At 28.6% G+C, this 27,075-nt stretch overlaps 1 protein-coding gene across 6 annotated transcripts in view; it reads right to left on the bottom strand.

Annotated features, from left to right (window-relative positions):
* LOC127280968 (max-binding protein MNT-like) overlaps positions 1 to 27,075 on the bottom strand; it is a 115,047-nt gene that overhangs the window by 25,673 nt on the left and 62,299 nt on the right. For 2 of the 6 annotated variants that reach the window (XM_051304408.1, XM_051304409.1), the window contains 2 exons: positions 11,825 to 12,107; positions 1,373 to 1,541 (listed from right to left, as the gene is read on the bottom strand). In XM_051304408.1, coding sequence (XP_051160365.1) covers positions 1,373 to 1,541; positions 11,825 to 12,107 — 452 coding nt within the window. Of the gene's footprint in view, positions 1 to 1,372; positions 1,542 to 11,824; positions 12,108 to 22,761; positions 23,860 to 27,075 lie in introns of those variants that run through there. The other 4 variants (XM_051304407.1, XM_051304406.1, XM_051304410.1 and 1 more) reach the window with 4 other exon arrangements.

Genomic DNA, 27,075 nt, shown 5'->3' with positions numbered 1-27,075 from the left:
AGTCAAGAACCTTTATATGTAAAGCCTTTCTATAATCATTACAAATTATGGTAGTCTCTTCAAATGCCTACTTTTCTCACGCAACATCTTTCGCATATATATATATATGTTTCAATTTATTTAATATCTTTTTATTCCATCATGAATAAATATACATTCTATTTATCACGAATTAGGTCGTTGTGTAATTTTTTAATTTAATAATAAAAATGCCTTAGGAAAAAATACGATGATTTTCTCACAAAAACACAAAAGACTGTATTTATAATTTAAAAATCTTGCAATGATTCAGGTTTTTTTAAAAATATTTTTCTCTATTTGAAATTTTATATACCGTCAATCGGGGCTATTCTGTTACAAAAGGGATAAAACTGAATAGTTTAAAACGTTTTTCTCTAAAGTTTAGAATTTTCATTAAGGCGAAATGGTAACCGGAACATAACCTCGAAGTAAAAAAAATTTTTTTAACGCAAAAATATAAAAATTTTTGCTTCCTCTAGAACCAAAAACCAGACTATACTTTTTCAAGGTATTTTAACTTGCTGAATCCGAATCTAACCTCAGAATTAACTCGGCACGTCAGGTTTTCGAGATATTCTAACCTAAAACTGTAGAAAATATTTTTTTTTTGCCATATTTGAGGTCGTGTAACATCAACATCGGAAAGTACTACTCTTACCCTTAAAAATGCATTTTGAAACTTCAAAAAAATCTTTATTTGCCTCTGAGTTACATCCATGAAGTTGGCGTCGAAGCTCAGCATCGAAAATTATTTTTCACGGGACCAAAAATATCAAATTATTTTTTAAAAAGATTTTGGGTCCACATAATACCTTTTAGAAGTATTTTTAAAGGCATTATTTGAAATGAAAAACTTTTGAAAAAATAATTTGAAATTTTTGATCCTGAGAAAAACAATTTTCGCGGCGCTGAGCGTTGAAGCCAACTTTATGGAGGTTTTGAGTTATCGTCATTTGAATTTTTTGAAGCATTATTTGATAGACGAATATTGAAACATTCACCTAATGTTACACATTCTCAAATATGGCCAAAAATCGTCTTTTCTGCACTTTTAGGTTAAAACATAACATCAATAAAGATTTGAATAATAATAATAATAATATTAATAATAATAAAAATAATAATAGCCCAGGTTGATGGTAGACAAATTCTTGATCAAAATATAACATGACACAAATAATAAATTTTAAAAATTGCAATATTACTTCAAATAATGTGAAAAAAAAAAATTATAAATAGTTTTTTTTTATCTCAAAATCACCGTTTAAAGTTAACAAAAGCCGGGATATATGGTTAAAATGTTAAACTGTTACAAAGTAAAAAATAATAATAATAATACATAATAGGATACCTGTATGTGTCTGATCGCAGCGTGAAGAATGGAAAGGTTCGATGACTTTTTTTCATCTTGTGAAGGAAGTTGCTTTTTTAACATCTCAAAACATTCTTTAAGATGTGCTCTTCTATTTTTCTCCAATTTATTGTGCACTTCTCTTGTTCCCGAACGAATCACGCATGGTCTATAAACATAAAAGAATTTTCATAAGACACAAATTTCACAAAAAAAAAAAAGTTATTATTTTATAATCAAAGAAGCTAAAAAGTAGGAAATAAATTTTTCGTTCATTTGAACAAAAACAGAAAATAGTAAATAATCTCAAAAACTAAACGGTTAGTTCTTTTTTTTTATTATTTTTTTAAAATTCACTTGAAAAAAATATACATACAGATTCCTTGAATATATCATCGTTTTCATTATATATGCATCAAAGACAACGCGAATATATTAACGAAACATTTGACTTGCCAACAATTCAGAAATCTTTATTTAATATATGAAACTTGAAACTTTCAAGAATAAAGGACATTTGACTATCGAAAAGTTTAAATTGTAGTTTGTCTGTATCTTGAAACTTACATCGTTACAAAACTTTTATGAAACGCAATGTATGCAAATGCTTCAAGCGACTAAAAAAAAAACTCGGGAGAAGTACTTTACTATGAAAACGTTCAAACGATAAAGAAAAGAAAAAAAAAAAGAAGTTTAGATTCCATTCGAAAGGAAGTGTGCTATTTTAGCCCACTTTCCCTTCTAGAATGCAGTATACATCTTAAATGATTATTTATTTTATGTTTTGTAAATAATTTGAATGAATTGTAAAACATGTATGAAATTAGTATAAAATATGAAATAAAATTAAAATAAAAGAAATTAATAGTAGTATTATAAAAAGAATTAATTGAATTAAACAAATTTTATAAATTGTATCACAGGTCATCACTGATTTTGGTGTGACAGATGTCAAAGCTGTTTCTGCTAGATTTTTTCATGCTGAACACGAATCCGTAGACGAAAAATTCCTATCAGTTCTAATTTTTGATAAAAACGGTTTTAAAATTCCAAGAATTCGCGTTTTTTGTCAAACTTTAAGTACCTCTAGCACTTAAACAAAAGGTCGTAAAACCTTCCACTTGGGATTAAATTGAAGCTTAATGTTTTTATTACAATTCCCAAAAAACACCTTTCTGGTACCATGACCTCAAAGTCATTTTTATTACATTTTTGAATCGCAAAAATTAATTTTGGAAAAGTTTAAGCGCGTACCTCTAGCAATGAAATAAATGGCCATTAAACCTTTTATTTGGGTTTAAACTAAAATTTAAACTTTAGAGACTACAATCCCTAAAAATTATATTGATGCAAAAAGAAACTCAAAATTGTTGGTAACCATTGTTAAGGCGTACTTGCGTTTGCGAAGACGAAAAATAGGCACCTTTTTACAATTTTTTTACACAGCCATTTTAATATAAATTTAAAAACTTTTTTTATTCCTAAAAATACTTGACTAAAGCTACAAAAAGCAAAAATTGTTTTGTTTTTTCATTGATAATTACGATTTGTAGAGGGCGCCAAAGTAGAGGTCTAAAATTTGTAAGATTTTGCGGTACCCCCTGTAGAGCCGCCCCTGACAGTCCAAAATCAAAAAACCAAAATTTTTTTTTAGTGTACATGATTATTGATTACCCAATGGACTAATATCATGGAATTAAAAAAAAATCTAAAAAAAACAAAATGGCGTCCTTTTAAAGTAAAAATTTCAAAAATCACTGGTTTTTTTACAGTTTTTGGTTATAAAAAAATAGAAAAAAATTTAATTTTCAAAACTTTGATAATTAGTCCACTGGCTACTCATGTATAGTAAAAAAAATTTTTGGTTTTTTGATTTTGGACTGTCAGGGGCGGCTCTACAGCGGGTACCGCAAAATCTTACAAATTTTAGACCTCTACTTTGGCGCCCTCTACAAATCGTAATTATCAATGAAAAAACAAAACAATTATTGCTTTTTGTAGCTTTAATCAAGTATTTTTAGGAATAAAAAAAGTTTTTAAATTTATATTAAAATGGCTGTGTAAAAAAATTGTAAAAAGGTGCCTATTTTTCGTCTTCGCAAACGCAAGTACGCCTTAAAATAGCTTCCTTTGTTGAAATTTAAACAATTTATTACCAATGACTTTGAGGTTAAGGTGCTGGAAATTAATTTTCAGGGATTGTAGTCTACACTGAGAAAACTGGAGGTTCAAATTCAGAGGTTCAAAAAGTGTATGATTCCCTTTATTATTAAAGAGAGTTTAATAGTCCTTCTAGAATGATTTTTGAATAGCTAAAAGAAATCTGCTTATATATTTTGTTTTATTATATTTAGAGGGTTAAATGCTGCGCAGAAAGTGATGCGCGAACGTATTTGTTTCTCAATCGAATAGACTGAATTTTGGGGTTAGGTTGCCATATTTAATCGTTTCGCGCAGTTCCGCGTACGATAAGAAAGGGATTTCTCAAGATTGATAATAATTTGTCCCTCTGCCATAAACTTACTTTCCCTTCAGAAGAAATGGCTTAAATATCTATGAATGGTGTATTTCATTATTTAGATTATTTTCCAATAGCTATCTCTCAAATATAAACTCTTTATACCTCCAAATGTTCACTTCAAACCTCCAGTTTTCTCAGTGTATTTTAGTTTAAGCCTAAAAAAAGGTTATATGACCTTTCATTTTATCGCTGGAGGTATGCACTCAAATTATTCCAAAATTAATTTTTGCAACTCAAAAATGGATTACAAATGAATTTGAGATCGCATGGTGTAAGAAAAGTGATTTTTTGGGGATTATAGTTAAAACATTAAGCTTCAATTTAAGCCCAAGTGGAAGGTTCTACGATCTTTTTTTCAGTGCTAGAGGTACTTAAAGTTTGACGCGATTTCTTGACATTTTTAACCCGTTTTTGGAAAAAAAAAAAATTTCCAAAAACTAGAGCTGATAGAAACTTTTTGTTTACGGATTCGTCTTCAGCATGAAAAACCTATATCAGAAACAGCTTTGACTTTTGCCGCACCAAAAAAATTTTCTAATTTTGTTGGCCTGTGTTATATTAATAATGAAGATAAAATGAAAGCAAAATTTAAAAGTAGTATCATGTATAATTTACTAGACAAATTATTAAAACAATAATGTTCAAGTCAACAAATTTACTTACAATCACATGTTTGAAGAAAATATCAAAATGATGTAAATAGAAGTGATTGTATCGAAGTAAAGTTTAAATTTTATCCAATGAACTGTAACACTGCACAACACAGACATTTTCAATAATTCTATTATTAATTTTTCACATTTTAAACAGTGGTTGATGTGATACAATAATTTTTACGAATTAGAGAAAAATCTTTAAAATGCTTTCGCCTCGACTTGTCAGAGGATACTGCGAATTTTTGAGAGGTTTTGTATATGTTATGGTCAAGAAAAAAGTGTTTTCTAATATTGTAGTGCTTTTTTTTATTTAACCAAATTTAAAAAAAAAGAATTTATATTGAACCGAATAATTTTTTAGGCTCATGATTGTTCCATAATATTCATTGGTTTGAATTTTTATTTGAAAGAATTTTATTTTTACAAAAAATAACAGTATTTTCAAAATTTATTATTCAATTTTATGACGGAAAAATTCTAAAAAAAAAATTATGATACAAGACTCCTGTTGAACATATTCAAAGCAATTCACAGAGGGTTATTACCTATGAGCCGCTCTGCATATGTTCTTTTTTTTTCTCGCACCAACTTGTTTCACAATCGCATATATGTATATTATGCGTCATAACTTTGGTATATGATGCATCTATGATATGAAAACAAATTTAAGAAGAAAAAAAAAAATTAATAATTATTATTTAAGTTATTCAGTTTGTGAAAGAACCCTTTGACATAACCTAAAGCTAGAAAACAAAATTATTCTATCAAATAAATAAAAATAAATAATAATAAAGTGTAAATAAAAATTCAGACAAATGAAAATTCGATGCATTAGAAATTTTGCCATTTAAATATTCGAATCCTTTAAAATTCCGTAAAAAGAAAATTGTGCTATATAAATTAAAATTCTTTCAAATAGAAATTTAGTACCTAGAAATATTATATTATGTAAAAAAAATACGTTTAAAATGAAATTTTGTCTAAATACTAATTTAAAAAATAAAAAATTAATCTAAAAGAAAATTCATTTAAATTAAAATTCTAACTAATTAATTTTATAGGTTAATCATGCACCCCATTCAAACTAGTGGAACTTTAACCCCCCTACGGTATAATAAACAGAATAAATAAACGGGATGATGTTTCCCTGCTTTTCTTTAAAAAATTTAAATTTGAACCATTATATAAACAAAGTTTTCAGTTTAAAATTGAAGCTGAATATTTGTAGTTTATAACAAAATTAAAATAATTTTTTACAAATACATTAAATAATTTCTTTAAAATTGAAAACTGTAAAATCCGTAGGAGAGTAAGGCAGGTAATATTAGGACGCATAAATATTCTCCACAAATAAATAAATAATTAACTAAATAAATAAATTAGACCTGTTGAAATTTTTATGGTGGAAAATTTATCCTCTAAACTGCACCGTGGAAAAAAAACCTTTTTTTTGTGTTTTTCTAGTGATAAATTATGTAATGACAACTGTCGTATATGGGGCATCCTATGGGAAATTTTCATTGAAAATTTTTTTTTGTCCGAAACATTTTTTTTTTTCGAAATCTATATGAAAAATATGGAAATACGTATTTTTTTTATTTTTTTATTTGATGAAAATGAAGAAAGTTATGATTTTTTGAAATTTAACGTCAACGAAGAAAGTGTGTTTTTGGAACATTTTTTAATCTATTGTACTAAGAAATTAAAAATTATGCTATATATGAAATTTGTTCATTTTTTCTTAAATTTTTTAAATATGTGCTAAAAAATAACATACCTATAACAGAAGCAACAAAAAAGTTAAAATTAAACTTATAAAGTGAGTTTTCTCAAAAGAGACACTTTCGATTTTTAGTTTTTAAATTACTATTTATAATTTTTTTAGTACGGCTCACAGAATTTAAGCATTTTTTCTACAAATATAACCTTTTTCCATTAACATTCATTTGTTTTTTTTAATTTTCATAAAAACATACTAAAAATCGTTGCGTCAAGCTTCAAAATTGTAAATAGTAATTTAAAAACTAAAAATACCACTTTCGCAGATAGGGGAAAAAATTCTTCAGTCATCAGAGATTGTAATGCAAAAAAAAAAAATTAAAAATCGAAAGTGTCTCTTTTGAGAAAACTCACTTTATAAGTTTAATTTCAACTTTTTTGTTGCTTCTGTTATAGGTATGTTATTTTTTAGCACATATTTGAAAAATTTGAGAAAAAATGAACAAATTTCAAATATAGCATAATTTTTAATTTCTTAGTACAATAGATTAAAAAATGTTCCAAAAACACACTTTCTTCGTTGACGTAAAATTTCAAAAAATCATAACTTCCTTCATTTTCATCAAATAAAAAAATAAAAAAATACGTATTTCCTTATTTTTCATATAGATTACGAAAAAAAAAGTTTCGGATAAAAAAAAAAAATTTTCAATGAAAATTTCCCATAGAATGCCCTATATATTTTTATTTTTTACATTGAAAGGATTATTTCTATAATATTTTGTTCCAATTATCTTATTTTTATTTATGTTACAAAAATAATGTTTTTTCATTTTTTTGAAAGAAGTAATAAGAGAAATAATTTTGGATAGAGGTCTGTGAGACCGCTAAAGCAGTTTAAAGGTTAAAATTATCGAATTTTTATTTAGCAGAATTTTATAAAGTTGATTTTAAAAAAATAGCTTAATTTCAATATGGATAATTATTTAAACTTGCAAATATCTCAAAAAGTACGCATTTTCGTAAAAAAAATATACGAAGCTGAAGTACACAACGTTTATGATAAACGATTTTTAAAGAAATAATTTTTTAATATGAAAAATTGTATAATTTTTTGCCTAAAAAATATTTTTTTATAATTTGTTAATTAAAGCCATGTGGGAAATACCCACGTGACCCCCATGCAAAAAACATGGTATCGTATTACCAAGTTTTCTCTAAAATGGTAAAGAATTTTTGGTTGAAATTTGTAAAATATGATAGAGAATAGCATTCAGACTGGCGCTGTTCTCGGTTTGAAGCAATATTTTGCGTTTAAGTATTAAAAATAAAAGTTTGAAAATTCCCATTTTTGAACGAAAGTTGAAGTCAACATAGCGGGGGTACACACAGACGTTGCGTGAATGTATCAGTGGTCCAGGAACTAGCGCCAATTCGAGTTAGTGGCCGCTCAAAGAAATAACAAAAACCCATTAATTCCACTATTAATTACTTTTTAAAATTATTTCGCATTCAATTACAGTAAATAAGTAAAACGACCCAATTCCTTCAACCCTTTTTTATCATTTATCAAAATTTCAACCCGAAATTTCTTTTCATTTTCAAGAATACTTGGAACTACCAGAAAGTGTCTTTGTCTCACATGGCCTTAATGAAAACTACAAGAAATATTTTTTAGGCGAAAAATTATAGAATTTTTCATTTTAAAAAATTAATTCTTTAAAATCGTTTATCATAAACGTTGCGTAATTCAGCTTCGTAAAAATATTCAACACAAAAGTTGTTCTCAACAAAAATTTTCAAAATGTTCAAAAATAACCTTTTTTGAACTCAAAAAATAATTTTTAACGTAAATTGCAGCTTAAAATATTTGTTAGTTTACGAGATTTGCAATAATAAGAAAAAAAATTTTAAACTGCTATATCTTAGGTTCTAATAATCGGATTAAGGTTTACCTTTTTTTTAAAAATATCAAGAAAAATGAGAGGAATAAATCTTTTTCAGAACAATTTTTTATATTTTTACAACTAAAAAAATTTTTAAAAATTAAATAAATTTCACGCGACAATTTAAAATTTAATCACTTAAACGCTAAAATGATCTTACCTGTGTTTTCTTTAATGTTCCAAAGGAATCCAACTGTAAGTGCAAGTTTAACTTATTTAATTTTAATAATTTACTAGTATAAAGAATTGTGATTTCTCAGTTGACGTGCAGACGACATTGCGCACGCAGCATTCTCCTGTAACCAGCTGACGTGATTCGTGTACTAAATTGGCTACGTGAGAATGTTGCGTGCGCAAATGTCGTCTGCACGTCAACTAGCAGAAATCACAATTGTTTATACTCGTAAATTATTAAAATTAAATAAGTTAAACTTGCACTTACAGTTGGATTCCTTTGGAACATTAAAGAAAACACAGGTAAGATCATTTTAGCGCACAGAAAAAACTTGGACTCATTTTTGTTGCAACTCATTTTCTTTTGGGTATCGAAATGAGTATGGGACAAACTTCATGTTATTCAAAATGATATTGGCTGGAATTTCAGATTTCTAAGTTGGCATCATAAGCAGAGTAATTTTGTATTTCAATTATTGTTTCTAATATTTCAACAACACCAGAAAGATTATTTTGACCAGTACGAATATTTAGAAGTTTTTAAATAAAAATTATTTATTATTATTTACGTAGATAATAATTAATTTCATAAGTTTTTAAATTTACCGCTATTATTTAAGTTGGCAGTACCGTTCCTGTTGTCAAAACACATGTTTTCATTTTTCTAACCTAAAAACATATTTCCTTTATTATTTTATTACGCGATTACAAGCAATTTTTAATCAAATATATTAAGTCTAGCGTGTTATTTACTTCTTTGTAATTATTATATTTCATGTTTTTGTGCAAAATTATTCGTTATTTCACAATATTTTTCCATTTTTCTTTTTCTCAAAATGAAACTTGCCTGTTTCATTTTGATACTTTTACCTTAGAACTCGAAATGAGACAACCAGTTTCATTTTTGTTGCGAATCAAATTGAGTATAGAATCTATACTCAATTTGAATTCAGGTTTTTTCTGTGCGTTTAAGTGATTAAATTTTAAATTGTCGCGCGAAATTTATTCAATTTTAAAAAATTTTTTTAGTTGTAAAAATATAAAAAATTGTTCTAAAAAAGATTTATTCCTCTCATTTTCTTTGATATTTAAAAAAAAGGTAGACCTCAATCCGTTTATTAGAACGGAAGATATAGCAGTTTAAAAATTTTTTTGTTATTATTGCAAATCTCATAAACTAACAAATATTTTAACCAAGCTAAAGTACGCAACGTTTATATGGGTGAATCTCTCGAAAAGGACAAATGCTGAATTAAGAAAAAAAAAAAAAAAAAAGTTCAAAACCACTGTTATGACTATTGCTATGTGAAGAGAAGGACCTAAATAAGTCTCTAAAATACGTTGTTACGATCTTTATGAACATTATTGTTTAAAAAATAATTGTTTAATATAAAATAATTGTTTAATATTTTGTCACCGATACAATGATCGAATCCGTTTAAATCTTGTTACTCGAGGGTTTTTGGGGTCGCTAAACACGAATCCGGTGTTAGTTTTTCAAAATTCAAAATGACAGATCCAATATGGCGGACGACAATTTCAAAAATCAGTCCAATTTACTTGAAAATGGTTATTCGGGGGTTTTCGGGGTCGCTGATTACGAATTTAAGGTCCGTTTTTAAAAATTCAAAATGGCGGACGACAGATTTAAACATCCATCCAATTTACTTGAAAATAGTTACTCAGGGGTTTTTGGGGTCGCTGATTACGAATCTGGAATCAGTTTTAAAAAATTCAAAATGTCGGACAATTATCTTTTAAATCTATTTAATTGGCTTCAATATCGTTAATTAGGGGGTTTCAATAACGGTGAACACAAATCTGAAGGTAACCCAAGTAACCATTTTCAAGTAAATTGGATTGATTTTTGAAATTGTAGTCCGCCATATTGGATCCGCCATTTTGAATTTTGAAAAACGGACCTCAGATTCGTAATCAGCGACCCCAAAAACCTCCGAGTAACCGTTTTCAGGTCAATCGGATCGATTTTTTAAGTTGTTGTCCACCATATAGGTTCCGCCATTTTGAATTTTTGAAAACGGACTTCAAATTCGTAATCAGCAGACGAAAATCTTGAAGGAACGATTTCGTTTGATTTTTTTAACATTATTATTCGATAATATTACATGTTCTTTTTTTTTGACATGGCCCCCTTTGACCCCCTGTAATTCCGAAAGGGGGCATATGCTCATCTTGAAATTTTGCAGGGATTATTGGGTCATCATATGTTACCATTTGGCATAAAGAAAGTTTCAAAATTCGAGGTACGAAAAAGGTGCATTTTTTTGCATGAGGCTTTATAATCGATGGATGTGACTAGCGATCACGGAGGGGAGTTTTCTTCCTTTAGGCGTAGCCAAAATTTATTGATTCTAATATAAAAATAATAAATTTTATAAAAAAAGTATTAATAGTATTCGCGATATTTAAAAGAATATTCTAAAAATTATTAATAATATTTATTATTTATTTATCAAAAAACTAAATTTAAAGTGGTCACGGAGGGGAGTTTTTTTGTGTCGACGAACATTGCGAAACTGAAAATCTTTCTGACACTTATTGTTTTCATTTCTTTCATGATGTTGTGTACTGACCAAAACAACATCGTCACTGTAAACACTTTTGAATTCTTCATTTCTCAATTATCATTTTTTTTTCATTTACTCATTATATTTGTAATTGGTCACGGAGGGGAGTTTACTTTGCGAACAAAACTTATTTAATTCTAGGAAAAAATATTTTACAAATATTCTGTTTTACACTTTATAAATCAATTATAAATAATGTAATTAGTAGATGTTACTAGACAAAAGATGTTTTCCTATTGCAGTATGAATGCAATAATTCTTCTTTAAATAAAACTTACTTCGCGAACGGTAACGGAGGGGAGTTTTTACACTATATAAACATGATTATATTCAATTATTTAAAATTGTCAATTTTTTTTTATAAAATCTTATTAAATTCTGTTGACTTCTATAATAAGGCCCGCAACATTTTCAATTATTATAATTATTTATTAAAAATAATGTCATGAACGTGTCATTTGTCCTTTTTGTGAGAATGACCCATATAAACGATTTTTAAAGAAATAATTTTTTAAAATGAAAAATTCTAAAAAATTTTGCCTAAAAAATATTTTTTTATAATTTGTTGATTAATGAAAACTACAAGAAATATTTTTTAGGCAAAAAATTATAGAATTTTTCATTTTAAAAAATTATTTCTTTAAAAATCGTTTATCATAAACGTCGCGTACTTCAGCTTCGTCAATATTTTAAGCTGCAATTTACCTTAAACATTAGTTTTACTATATATAAAACAAAATTCCAAAGTTTCATTGCAATCGGTTAATCTACTCCGAAAAAGTGAATATCTCACTTGGAATCGCACTAGAGTTTTTGTATTTTTTTTTTTTTTTTTAATTTCAACTTACCCATTTCGACTTTTCTTGCTATCGTGACTTGTTTCAATGTCCACATAAAGGGAACTTGGTGGATGTGTATGATTTGAATTGTGATTGTCCATATGATTGGACATACTGTCATGATTATTTTGTTGATAATGGTGATGAGACTGATGATGTGAGGAGTGCAAGGCAGTTAAGTGGCCGGAATTAGCCGATGGTGGTGTCACACGGGAATTTGAGATCACAGGACTTCCACGTAAACCCGTTGAATGATTTCCATTGGTTCTGCCGTTTTCCAGCGGCTCTTCTTCTGTAAAATAGAAAAAAGAAGAGAAAACAATTTAATAAAATTTAATCAACATAATTTTTCCTAAAAAAAAAACAATTTTTTTTTTATAATTCTATTTTCTGTAAAAAATTAGTTTCTTTTTAAATTTTATTGCGCAGAAAAAGTGAATTTATCATGAGGGAGAAAAAAAATAGAATGAAAATCGTATGGAATCATTTAAAGAGAATAAATTTCCCCCCCCCCCTTGCTGATTTATTTAAAAGAGAAGCTCCTAGTCGTCGTCGTCGTCGGTAAAAGGCAGAATGCGATTCCTGACGTTCCACGATGCAGACGTTCCGCGATTTCTCCCCTCGCGTTGTTCATTCTATATACTCTATAGAACTGCGAACTTGAATGGCCGAACCTTCTCCTAAGATTAGCGTTGACTTTACGCGATTCTCGCAGTCAGGAATTTGCGACAAATAGAAAACTTCCCAAAAAAAAAAGGTTTTGCGAGAGTTTTATGAATGCACCGCAACGTCTCGACGTAAACGAAATGAATATATGTATTATTTCTTTTTTTGTCAACGTATTTTCGGTTAATGAAATTTATACTAAAAACGGAATATAGAAAAGTATATATTTTTTTTAAATAATTATAAAAAGGAAATTAAAAAATAAAAACATTCAGTTTCAAAGAATGTTTTATTAAAATTTTATTTTCTTCAATGTGACGAATTTTGAAGAAAGGGGAGAAAAGAAGCAAAAAATTGTAGGTTATGTTAGTGATATAAAGATAATCTATAATTTTTTGCTTCCTCTGTCTTTTTCTTCAAAGCGCATTTCGATTGGTCACACAACTCAGTTGTTATTTAAGTATAGGGTCGTTATGGTAACGTATAGATAAGAGTGAGAGAAATTAAGAATGTTTTTACTTTTTTTCTATTTCTCTCACTCTAATACGTTAACATGACGCGACCCTATACTTAAGTAACTAATCTGTGGTCGTACCCTTAGTGACACTCCACATGAGGTGTTTTTTTTAAGTCAAAAAGAATTTTAGGTTATGTTTACCCAATGAGAAATAAACCAGTGGTTTAATAATGGCTCAATAATGGGAGCTTAAATTGCGCATCTGATGCACCAAAATTTTTTCCATGTAGTTCGTCAAGAAAATGATACACGAAGAGAAATAGATGGTAAGAACTTATGATATTAAGATGGTAAAAAGTAGATGTTATCCGGTACTATCAAAGATGTTACAAAAAGTATAGTTTATGTTACCCACTACAATCAAGATGTTACTCCGTACAATCTGGATAGTACCCCGTACCATTTATTTCTCTCCGTGTACAAAAATTTTATTCAATTCATTTCACAACGTAATTCCATCGGAGTTCCAAAGAATTTCCGATGGAATTCCGATGGAAGTTCCGGCGGAATTCTGATAGAACCTCCAGGGGGCACTTTCCGGGGAATCTTTCCAAGTGGGTAAATTGTAGTCCGATTTTTAGCAGTGCAAAAAATAAATTCTTTTTCGCAATATTTATATGCCAAACAACAATTTTATTAACAGCTTGTAAATTGTAATTTGATACAGCATATATATATGGGATCTTAAAATATCTTGTCATTAAATTTAGAGGGACATTTCGTGAATAGTTATTTTTCATTGAGACGAAGCTTCTTTTTCTTCTTCTTCTTCTTCTTCTTTTTCTCCTATACATGTACTACGAATGGATTGGGGTTTTTGAAAAATCGTTTAACAGTGTCTTGCAAGTTTTATACTTGCGGGAACACTTTCGCGTATGTCGCTATAAATTAACGCAGCACGTGCGATGTACGCGCCTGCAGCTAACTCATTCATGCACCAAGTCTTGGCAAACCCTTTCGGCTTTCAGAGTTGCATAGCTCGATGATGCTTCCTAAGTCTATTTCCAACTCAAAGGCGCGGTCAACCGGAGCAAAGGGGCGAGAGAAAAAGAGAGAGAGAGAGAGAAAAAAAGAAGCACAGAGGAGAATGAAAATCGTTACTCTCGCCACCCCTGTGTGAAAACTGATTCACTTTCATGCCAAAGCGACACATACACACATATACACTTTTAGAAGTTTGAACACACAAAGTCATTCTTATGCGTCGCGTGATTAGTATGTGATTAACACAAAGAAAAAAAAAAAAATTTGATTCCAATAATACAGGCCAACAAAATTAGAAAATTTCTTTTGTGCGGCAAATGTCAAAGCTGTTTCTGATATAGGTTTTTTCATGCTAAAGACGAATCCGTAAATGAAAAGTTTCTATCAGCTCTAGTTTTTGAAAAAAACGGTTTTAAAATTCCAAGAATTCGCGTTTTTTGTCAAACTTGTAAGTACCTTTAGCACTGAAACAAAAGGTCGTAGAACCTTCCACTTGGGCTTAAATTGAAGTTTAATGTTTCATCTATAATCCCCAAAAACCACCTTTTCTTATACATCGTGACCTCAAAGTCATTTGTAATCCATTTTTGAGTAGCAAAAATTAATTTTGGAATAATTTCAGTGCGTACCTTCAGCGATGAAATAAAAGGTCATATAACCTTTTTTTGGGGCTTAAACTAAAGTTTGAACTTTAGAGTACAATCCCTGAAAATTAATTTCCAGCACCTTAACTTCAAAGTTATTGGTAATAAATTGTTTAAATTTCAACAAAAGAAGCTGTTTTTACAATGGTTACCAACAATTTTAAGGTTATTGTTGCATCAATATAATTTTTAGGGATATTGTAGTCTAAAGTTTAAACTTTAGTTTAAACTTAAATAAAAGTTTATATGGCCTTTTGTTTTATTGCTAGAGGGACGCGCTCAAATTTTTCTAAAATTAATTTTTGCGATTCAAAAATGTAATACAAATGACTTTGAGGTCATGCGGTGCCAGAATGGCGCTTTTTGAGGATTGTAGTAAAAATATTAAGCTTCAATTTAAGCCCAAGTAGAAGGTTCTACGACATTTTGTTTTAGTACTTTATTAACCCTCGGAGCACACACCTCTTTTTTCGAACAAGTAGCACAGTCTGGGTCGCTGTGACCCTGTTTACTTTACAAAACTCCCCCATTTTTGAACTATTGGACTGATCAACACAAAAAAAATATTTTTTTATTCATTGAACCTTGTAAAATAAGAATATGCAGTTTAGAAATATTATTAAATTATTTGCATATTGAAAAAAAATTCGTGAAGTTAACCCAATCAAAAATTTACTAATGGCGCAGTATTGGCGCAGTACTGACAAATACTGGCGCAGTACTGGCACCCAGTATTCGCGCCAGAGTTGGCGTAACTTTGGGATGATAACATTTTACCAGTATTGGCTGCCAGAGTTGGCACCAGTATTGGTAACCACTACTGGTTCAGTACTGGCCGAGTACTGGCAGTTTTGTAATTTATTGTATACGAAAAGAAAGCTTCAACTGTAACAGAGATAAGTTTCACTGCAGGTAATACTTTTTTGGTATACTTAGGAAAAAGTGTCTGAAATTTTTACTAACCTAACACAAATTAAATATTAATTAAATTAGTCAACTAACTAATTAATATTTTATTATATAAAATCGAAAACACCAAGAATTTTCATTCCTTATAATATATATTGCAAATTATTATTTAAAAAATCAAAAAATAAATATAAAAATATGTTTATTATAAAACCAAACTTTTTATAATATATAAAAACACTTTAGTAAAAATAAAAATGTTTATAAAATAATTATAATGTATATAATTATGCAATTAACTATTTAATTATTTTATTATTCACTTTAATTAATATTAATTATTATATAAAATATAAATAAAGAAGAATAACATCCAGAAACAAATTACAATAATTTTATTGACCATTGAAATGTATAAGTTTGTAGGTTTAACTATTTTTTATAATTTCTATTAAGAAAGGTTAATTGTATATTTTATATTATTGATAATATAACATTTGTGCAATTTTACTTGCGATTGTATTTAATTTTGATGAACAAAATATTTAAACAAAAAGATTCATCGGGTTCACTCTAGAACTTTTTGTAAACTAGTATTAATCAAAAAGAAAATTTATTTGAGCCAGTACTGGCTCAATATCGGCTCAGTACTGGTTTGCCAGTACTGGAAGGGTGGTACTGCACCAGTACTGATACAATGAAAATACCAGTACTGGTTCAGTACAGACTGCCCAGCCTCGGCAGCCAATATTGAACCAGTACTGCGCCAGTAGTCAACTCTGGTATAATACTGAAATTTTTGGTTGGGAACTAATTAAAAAGAAAAAATTGAATTTAAAAAAAAAATGTAACTTTTGTAATTTTTAATATTTTAAGCTAAAAATTGGGATTTATATTCTCGAAGTGTGTTAGAATAAGGGAAAAAATACCACCTTCTTTTATTTTTTAAAAAAGGTATTTATTTTGTAGTTTAACGAAGGTAACTTTTAAGACGATAAAAATGTGATTTTCGACACAACTTTTTAAAACTATACTTTTTTAATAACATATTTACTAGTATTTTATTATTTTCTTTGGATTATCATGTTACTTATTATTCCTTATTAGTTAGTTACCACTATATGGCCTTAGGTTCGTGTTGTATTGCCGACTTTTCAAATTACACTTCATTGAAATTAATGACAGGGTCTGTGTGACCCAGTATGTGCTCCGAGGGTTAATATATTAAATATGACAATAAAAAAAATATTTATTTATTATTTCAACAAATTATTTAAACGAATAATTGTTATTATTTACTAACTTTTTTCAAATTGCACTTAGAAAGTTGCAGTTTTTTTTCTAATTCTGCAATTTATCAAGCTTACAATGAAAAAATATTGAATCATTATTGTAATAATTGTTTAAAGTTTAAATAATTGTTATTATTTACTAACTTTTTTTAAAATTGCACTTAGAAAGATGCAGTTTTTGTTGTTATTTTGCATCTTTCTAGTTGCAATTTGAAAAAAAGTTAGTAAATATTAAAAAATTTATTTGTTTAAACAATTTTCAATAATACTTGTAACAATTTTTTCATAATCTCTTATTTAATTTATTGATTTAGTAATATACCAATAAAAGTTGTTACACTTACAAAAATTTACAGATTTTTTAACATTTGATTTATTGTAATTTATTGCAGAAATAAATGATTTATTGATAGTAGCAATTATGATTATAAAACACTTGATAATTTTCATAATTTATTCAATATTCTAAATAATTGTTACAACTAATCTCTAACTCTCCTACTGTTTTTTTTTCTTTTATACATCATAAGAAGACAAAATTTTATTATAAATTAAAGAAATTATGGTTTTTTTTTTTTTTTTTTTTTTACTAAAAATGGTCACTTTTGCAGAATTTTTGTTATTAGTACACCTTCTTAAAAATTTTTACTACACTGAGAAAAATATGCTATTGAATGAATAGCATTTCTGCCAAAGGTATAAAAATTATTAATTCAAAAGCATATGCTATAGAATCTATAAAATATTTTACAAATTTAATAGCATATGCTTTTAAATCAATAATTTTTATACCTTTGACAGAAATGCTATTGATTCAAGAGCATATTTTTCCCAGTGTACATAACCTATATACATGATTCTTTAAAGTAAGCTCTTAAATAAGTTCTAAAAAAATCGCCAAGTAAAAATAATAAATAGTTTTTATTTTATAACAATTTTTGTCACGGTCCAATTGACCCCAGTGTAGTGAGTACGTGACAAAATTTATTTTTTATATTTTTTAGAATCTTTCTTTTCAGATTTCATTTTAATCTAGTATTTTTAAAAAGAATTGCTCTCAATTCAGCCGCAATATGAGTATAAAGAAACATGTATGAGAATAAATTTAGGAAATATACGGAGTCAGCCGCGTCGTCGATTTATCATATCGAAACTGTAGATACTGTTTGGCTCTCTCTCTCACTTACACGATAACAAATTGTAATAATGCCTCAACGATGTGCAAATTGAGGTACGTGACTAAATGTACATACGACATGGTGGCCGGTAAAAAACGAACAAAAACTCTTCAGCTTTGAAAGAGGCTGATCTCATTTCCACATGTGTTATCTTTTGACGTTGATCAAACATAAATATTGGAACTTGTTAATCATAATATGCATTAAACATTAGAATTCACAACAAATGGAGTTCATGAATATATTTTATACTGTTACCAAACGTGTAAAAATTATATCAAGTCAAACAAAAGAGAGAGAGAGAAAAAAAAACCTACGACAAAATGTTCATTTTATATTTGCGGCATTACATAAGAAAATTTTCATTTTTCTATAAAATATTTGTAAACACAGTTATGATTGAATATTTAAAAAACATTTTATAAATTCAAACAAAATTATCGACAAATTTTACAGTGCAAAAATTTGAAAACTTGCATCAGAATAAATTCAGAGCAAATAAAATTTTTGTCACTATCAATTTTTGACCTTTGTCTTTGGGAATAAGACATAGAAAACTACATATATATATATATATATACAACTTTATACGAACCAGGATCCCTGACCTAAAAATAACGACCTCCGCAAATTTCGGCCTCCAAAATTACCGAGAGACTGTTGACGCATATCTTACCTGTCGCTCGAATAGCGAGCAGGATTTTTTTTTTTTTTTTTTTTTGTCTTGAATTTATTTGTATTGATGAATCTATTTATATCACACAGGTAAAAAAAATGTGTGGTAGGTTAGGCAACATGTAAAAGGAAAAGACGATTTATGATTAGGGACACGCCATAAATTGTGGTATCAACCAAGTAAAACGTGGGCATAAACGTATGTGAAAGGTGGTACCAGAAAGTATATATCTATATAATAAGATTCATGCGCTTTGGGTATTATTCTCGAATTTCAGAATTTTAACGTTGTAATCTGCTTCTTCATTCTTTTTTTTTTTTTTTTTTTTTTTTTTTTTTTTTTTTTATAATCATTTATATCTGATTTCATCTCATTTACATATAATTTTCAACTTCTTTTTATACTTAATTTATATTCCCGTCACTTATACTCATACGTGGAGGGGCAAAAAAAAAAAATTTCGCTGTAAAAAAAATCAAACTGGACAACGAACTTCAAAAATCTAAGGCGAATTTAGAGACTCATGGAATGATCTTGGTCAGACGCCAAGAGAAATATAATGTTAAAATTAAACTTCAGTTCGCTCTTGTTTATCGACACTAAACCACCAAAGAAAAAAAAAAAAAAAAATTACATCACAAAAAAATATTATTTTATTAAACAAATTATAAATCGATAAACATTAAAGGCGCGCCTAAAAATAAATATAAATTATATAAGTGAAATTAATATTACAAAATATTTTCCAATAATTTCTATTGAAAACATAAAATTACATTTTTTTTGATAATTTTCAGATAAAAATTTAATTTTTCTTTTGCTCATATTTTTACAGACGTTAGACATAATTATTATACGAAAGGGTCGAAGATCTTTGTGGATAAGGAAATCAAGTCTGTCGCACACGTGATATCAGCAACATATATATATATATATATATATATATATATATATATGTCATATCGCTGACGAAATTGTTCAAAAACATCATTGACATGTAAAGAATAATAAAAATGATATTGCATTATTATTAAGTAATTCATTAATTATTTTTAAAAAAATTTTTAATTTTCTAAAAATGAATTTAGTTTAAAAAATAAAAAATTATGTTCTTCAGAACAAAGTTAAAGTACGCAATACATTTATGATAAACGATTTTTAAAGAAATAATTTTTTAAAATGAAAAATTCTTTAATTTTTTGCCTAAAAAATATTTTTTATAATTTGTTGATTAATAATAACTACAAGAAATATTTTTTTAGGCAAAAAATTATAGAATTTTTCTATTTAAAAAATTATTTCTTTAAAAATTTGTTTAAAATAAACGTTGCGTACTTCAACTTCGTTTGTTTAGATTAATAATTTCATATGTATAGAATACAAACAATTTTATAGTCTTAATAAAAAAATATATTTAGACAAAACTATGGTACGATTTAACTATATATTTTTAAAAATATGTCTTATTTTCTGTTACGAAAACATCTCCAGTACGATAAGCTCTTATCGGGATAAATATGATCCTTTTTAAATATTTTCAGTTATCAAAAACCTGTTTATACATTCCTATTGATGGAGCATATAATTTGCCTATACAAGTATTTTGCCAAGGGTTAAAAACAAATTTCTTTTAAAAAAAATTAAAATTTTCTTTTTAATAGAGAAATATTTAATTTTCATTTATTTGAGACAAATAAAATTTATTTGAATCAAATAAAAATATAATTGTCTTAAAGCTTAATAACTTATCATTCAGTGAATGATTTAACCCTTAACTGACAAAAATCCGCGTTTGAACGTAAATAGCATTAGTTTTACAGGGATTAAATTATTTTTAGTTAAAAAAAATTATGAAAAATAAAAACGAAAAATTGTGTGCTTTTACTTAAAAATTCATGAGTTATTTAAATTTTAATGACTTAAAAATTTAAGTTTATGATGTATTATTATTTAAGGAAAAAATTATCACAACAGAAGGACTTGCAAAAAAGGCAGGGGCGGATCCAGAAGCAAATTTTGGGGGGGGGGCGATTCGAAAATTGAAACCTTATAGAAGTGTGGGTATAAAAAAAGAGAAAATTAGTTTAGATAATGTGTTAAACTTTTATAATTTTCAAGAAGCTTTGGGGGGGGGCGATCGCCCCTTTCGCCCCACCGTGGATCCGCGCCTGAAAAAAGGTAATTTATTTTGCAAAATAAAATGTGACTTTTTTGGATTAAAATTAAAAATTTATAATTATTAATGTTTAAAGCTAATTTATTCTTTTGTATCGAATTAGTTGTATCAAAAAAAAATTTACAAATTTATTAAGAATATGTCAAACTAATATATTAAAATATAAAAAATATTCAAAAGCTATACATTCAATTAATTTGATCTCGAAAAAATGCTCGGGTCTACTAGACACTCATGGTGCCAGTTAAGGGTTAATGTCAAAAAACAACGAAGCTTCTTTTTCAGTTTTTTCGTTTCAAAAGCTTGTCATTTTTTCTGCACATTTCTGGCAACTTTTGCTCTGTAAATATTAAAAACTACTATTTCCAGAGTAAACTCTACAATTTCAGTATAGTAATTTTTACTATTTCAGGAGAAAAAGTTGACAGAGATGCGGGTTTACTTTGTAAATATAGTAAAAGTTATTTTATACTTTTTTTCCGCATATATTTTGAAATTGTTGAAAAATAAAACTTTCAATTGATGGTTTTTAAAATTTACAAAATCTGAACATGGGCGTTAATATATTGACCACTTAAACTAAAGGGATTAAAAGGAATTTTCGTATAACATAATAATATGAAAAAATACCAAAATTCGGTTAAAACTAAAGACTATACGTAATGGAAATTCTGTCAAATGTAAATTGTGGAAAATGAATTTTAGAGTTTATTTACGCGTGCCCTAGAAGTGTTCCTTAGAAAACAAAACAGCTATGAATTTTTGCTTTTTATAAAATATTTGTCGTCTAAAAGTGAGTTTTCCTGTTAATACACTGAGAGAAACGATTGGTTGCGATATTACCATTTCATTAGTATGAGTATTTTTTCTAATTTATATTAGTTACTGTTACCATTTAGTTATAGTCAGTGTCTAACCATTTCGTTAGTAACACAGTTTTCTGAGGCTCTCAAATCAAAACGTTGCATTATCAACAATTTGATACACTTTATGGTCTCAATTTGATATCCTCCGAAAAACTGTGAAGGTGACTAATTAAATAGTTATTCCAACAAACTAATTAGTTAAACTAACTAATAAAATAGTTATGCCAACCAATAAAAATAGTAACCATAACTAATAAATTAGCAGTAGTATAGTTTACATAAGCCAAATAAGTTTTGAACGTTCAAATGAACGAAATATTTTTTTCAATCTATAAATTATTAAAAATTATGATGGCATTGTAAAATAAAATAGTAAATTACACACGGAAAAAAAAGGAATGGTTGGGCCAACCATAGGTATTGATAAATACGTCCCATCAATATTATATGGTTACCACAACTATATCTTTAGTTGATACAACCATAGTATGGTTGGCCTAACCAAAGGTTAGGTTGTCACATCAAAATGACGAAAAATTGCAAATTTGATGTGTCAACCTGACCTTTGGTTGCGCCAACCATACTATGGTTGTATCAACTAAAGATATGGTTGTGGTAACCATATAATATTGATGGGATGTATTTATCAATACCTATGGTTGGCCCAACCATTCCTTTTTCTCCGTGCATAATTATTAAATTAATAACTTCTTTTTAGATATTTAAACACAACGTACACAACGTTTATATTTGTATAATAATAATATTTGTAATAAAATTCGTACATAAAGAAATTGCAAAAAAAAAAAAATTCGTTCATTTAAACGTTCAAAATTTTCGGCTCATTAGTTTACTAACTAAAAATGGTAACCCCAAACAATCTTTTCTCCTAGTTTATATAAAATATAAAAAAAAAAATAAATAAACCGACGTGACGCAACGTAATTTTCAAAAACACGATTCTCAGTTTCGTCTTCGGAATGATGAAAAATGAAAATATCTATTTATCATATCATTAGTCACGTCTCTTTCTCTCACCAAGCAGGTAATGCCGGATCCACTTTTTCTTTGGTGGTGGTGGCATCCAACGTGCCGGGTCATCTTTTCCATCGACGTTGTCAATCATTTGCGATGACGTGATTGGCATGGACGATGAATCGTTTACATCGATCTTGATGATGTTATTGCTACCGCTATTGCTGTTGATGATATTGTTATTGTTACTCACACCGGTCACATGAGTGCTGTCTGAAGACAATTTGACCGGGTTCAATTCCATGCGAGGGTGGATGCCTTCCGCCATTAGGAGTACGCCCATCTTTCAAGGTCCACACAAAAGTAACACAAGAGAGTATGTCGTTTTTACACACATATACATACACAGACACACATATGTATATATATATATATATATATATATATATTAGCGCACCCGGGCGCCTTTAGAAAATCTCTCAACAGTTTCTGACCCACTATATACCATCACCAAAAAACACTATCACTTCCAGTTAGCTTTCAATTTAATCACATATAAAAAAAAATCACAAAATTATTCCAGTTAGTCTCGCGAGTTTCAAAGAGGAGGATAGACAATCTATTTTTGGCAATGGACCTTGATAGATTCGCACGAATGATATCGTCTTTCCAATCGAGGGTGACGACGGCACACTATGTCCAACCGGTTGCATGGTAAAAAAAAAATCACCCTCTTTTTTTATTTTTGATTCAAAAAATATTGGATTTTTTTTTTTTTGAAATTAAGATTTGAGTCTCATCAATGGGGGTACCACTTTATTATACTATCAGGTACACAACCTTTTCCTTTCCCTCCAAAGGCACACACGCGCAGTACGCCACATTTGTTCTATCTTCGTTTATCGAGCGACCTTTGGAGCCTATCAGTCGTTCACTCAAGAAAAACAAAACATGTCTCTCTCTTTCTTTTTAATGAAGATAGAATCATTTAACCGGTCTGTCTAATCTTAACTAATTTTCACACTTAAGTGAACAATAAACTAGAAAACGACTAGAATTACACGTGTTTATGTAATTTTGATTTTAATTTTCAAAAAAAAATGATTTTCTCTTTCAAGAGAATGTTTTAGGCAAAAAAAAAGAAATGAAAAGACGAATTCGTGACAGCGTGAGTCGCGAATGTCGACTGAAGTCTACATTCTGGTGCCACCTCTTCTAACCTAGGGATGACGCTCTTATCCCTCCCACCACTCGACAAGAGAGTAACCCTTTCCATATCCTCACACACGCAATCCCCTTCCTAATTCTGCGCCATCGGACTTTTTCTCCCACCTTTCATTTGCCACCCTCACGTGACGCTAAACCACTTCCAGCTGTGCGCGCAGTTTCCTATATTTCGTTCCTCTTCAAGACGATATGTCCTTTACCCAGAATCATATATCAAAATTTATAATATATTCTAATTGAAATATTTAAATCATTATTTATATATAAATATGCAAAAATTAAATACCAGTTTTTTTTATTATTTATATATATAAATAATGTTATTTCAATATAGAGAGAAACCAGAAATTCTTGAATTTATTCACCACCCTCGAAAAAATAAAAAAAGAAGAACTTTAATTAAATGCATGTCGAAAGTTTATAAATGACTTCAGGAAACTTGAGAGGAATATGTGATAGTAGTCTTGAAATGTGGGATTAATAGTTGTTCAACTGAATTAACGTCTTGGTGAATATGATGAATGCCATGAGGTATTCTATATACATATATATGGGACGTTCCACGTCAAACGGAACAGAGCTCTAGCCAAAAATTGGCTTGATAAAAAAAATCGTTTAAGAGCTGAAAAAACTTGTACAATCTTGTACTTTCGAAAGCAGTTGGGCGATTTTAGAAATTCAATATGGCGGCGCCTGTAGATGTGATATAAGTCATCAATGTCACGATTCGACAAATACAAACATGAATAAAATTTCCAAAATTAATTAAATTGAATCAAAAAATACACTTTTAAGCATTTTTGGGGTCGCTGAATACGAATCTGAAGTCAGATTTTAAAAATTCAAAATGGCGGATCCAAAATGGTGGTCGATTTTGAAAAATTTAATATTTGACCTCGAAACTTGCTACATGGGGGTTTTCGGGGTCGTAGAATACGAATCTGAAATCAGATTTTAAAATTTCAAAATCGCGGATCCAAAATGGTAGTCGATTTTTGTTAAAACTCAATTTTTTTCTCAAAACTGGTTACTCGGGGGTTTTTTGGGTCGTAGAATACGAATCTGAAGTCAGATTTAAAAAATTCAAAATGGCCGATCCAAAATGGTGGTAGCAACCAGTTTTGAAAAAAATTGAGTTTTAACAAAAATGGACCACCATTTGGGATCCGCCATTTTGAATTTTTAAAATCTGTCTTCAGATTCGTATTCAGCGACCCCAAAAACCCCCGAGTAATTAGTTTTGAGAAAAAAATTGAGTTTTAACAAAAATCGACCACCATTTTGGATCCGCCATTTTGAATTTTTAAAATCTGACTTCAGATTCTTATTTTACGACCCCGAAAACCCCCAAGTAGCAAGTTTCGAGGTAAAATATTAAATTTTTAAAAATCGACCACCATTTTGGGTCCGCCATTTTGAATTTTTAAAATCTGACTTCAGATTCGTATTCAGCGACCACAAAAACACCCGAGTAACCAATTTTGAGAAAAAAAATTGAGTTTTAACAAAAATCGACCACCATTTTGGATCTGCCATTTTGAATTTTTAAAATCTGACTTCAGATTCGTATTCTACGACCCCGAAAACCCCCTAGTAGCAAGTTTTGAGGAAAAATATTAAATTTTTAAATATCGACCACCATTTTGGATCTGCCATTCTGAATTTTTAAAATCTGACTTCAGATTCGTATTCAGCGACCCCAAAAATGCTTAAAAGTGTATTTTTTGATTCAATTTAATTAATTTTGGAAATTTTATTCATGTTTGTATTTGTCGAATCGTGACATTGATGACTTATATCACATCTACAGGCGCCGCCATATTGAATTTCTAAAATCGCCCAACTGCTTTCGAAAGTACAAGAGTGTACAAGTTTTTTCAGCCCTTAAACGATTTTTTTTATCAAGCCAATTTTTGGCTAGAGCTCTGTTCAGTTTGACGTGGAACGTCCCATATATTTGTAATCAGCGACCCCGAAAACCCCCGAGTAATTATTTTCAGATAAATATATTAAGTTTCATCAAAAGTTGTCCTCCATATTGGATCCGACATTTTGAATTTTGGAATACTAGTTTAGAAATATCTTAAAAATTTAGTGAGGATTATTTTAAGTCAAGAAAATCGAAAATTGTTAAAAAATTATTATTTTTACGCTGTTTTTAGTGCTTAATGTATATATCCTGTCTCAAAAGTGCCAGACGAATGAGAATTTGGCTGCTTTTTTTTAAAAAAAAAAAAAAAAAAAAAGGTAGAAACAACATTAAATAAAAAAATAAGCAATTCTATCCGATAAATAATTCAAATTTGCAATACATAAGCCTATAAAAGGACCTAAAAATATTATTTTTTCAAAAAAAATGATGCCAGGCGAATGAGAATTTGTCTGGTTACAACGCAATCTTGGTCACAAATTGAGAAATCTTGGTTATGGATTTGTCCGTTATATTGGATCCGCCATTTTGAATTTTGAAAGACGGACACCGGATTCATCATCAGCGACCCCAGAAACCTAAGAATACCCAGTAATACTTAAATTAAATTAATTACTTTTTTTGTACTGTACACTTAAATTCGCCCTGTCGAAAAAGGTGTCACGACGCGACTTTTTGTGGGCTATTTATGTACCCTAGAGTGTCAAAAGATTAAATATATTTTGCAATTATATATTTGCAAAATATTACAATTATAATTTAGAATTAAAATATTGAATATTCTGCTATGAAATCTTGTTTTTTTATGGAACTTAAGCAGCTTGGTCCCTCGGACCCAGCTCAGGCACGCACGTCAAAAAATGAACTCAGACACGTGAGAGTTAAACCCTTCATTTTGAAGTATTAATAAAATACCGAAATGCCTAGGCAATTTTGAAAATGTCTAAGAATCATAAAGAAAATTCGGATAATTCCTAAAATCTTAAGATGTTTCTAAATTTTCTAGACATTTTCGGGAATTTCCTAGGCATTTCGGATTTTGCCTAAGTCAATTTAGGAAAATTGGACATTTTATTATAGTTAGTCGGGCATTTTTTTAAACAAACAGTTAATAAAGTATTATATTTATTAATCAAATAAACAAAATAGTAATTGATAAGTGAGCATGCCGAAATTTTAAAAAATATGCAAGAAATTATGAAAACAAGGCATATCATGTT

Source organism: Leptopilina boulardi, unplaced genomic scaffold (genome assembly GCF_019393585.1).
Source record: "Leptopilina boulardi isolate dan_hultmark-lab unplaced genomic scaffold, ZJU_Lbou_2.1 LbouV2_259, whole genome shotgun sequence".
Lineage (NCBI taxonomy): Eukaryota > Metazoa > Arthropoda > Insecta > Hymenoptera > Figitidae > Leptopilina > Leptopilina boulardi.
This window is presented reverse-complemented; position numbering and strand designations above follow the sequence as displayed.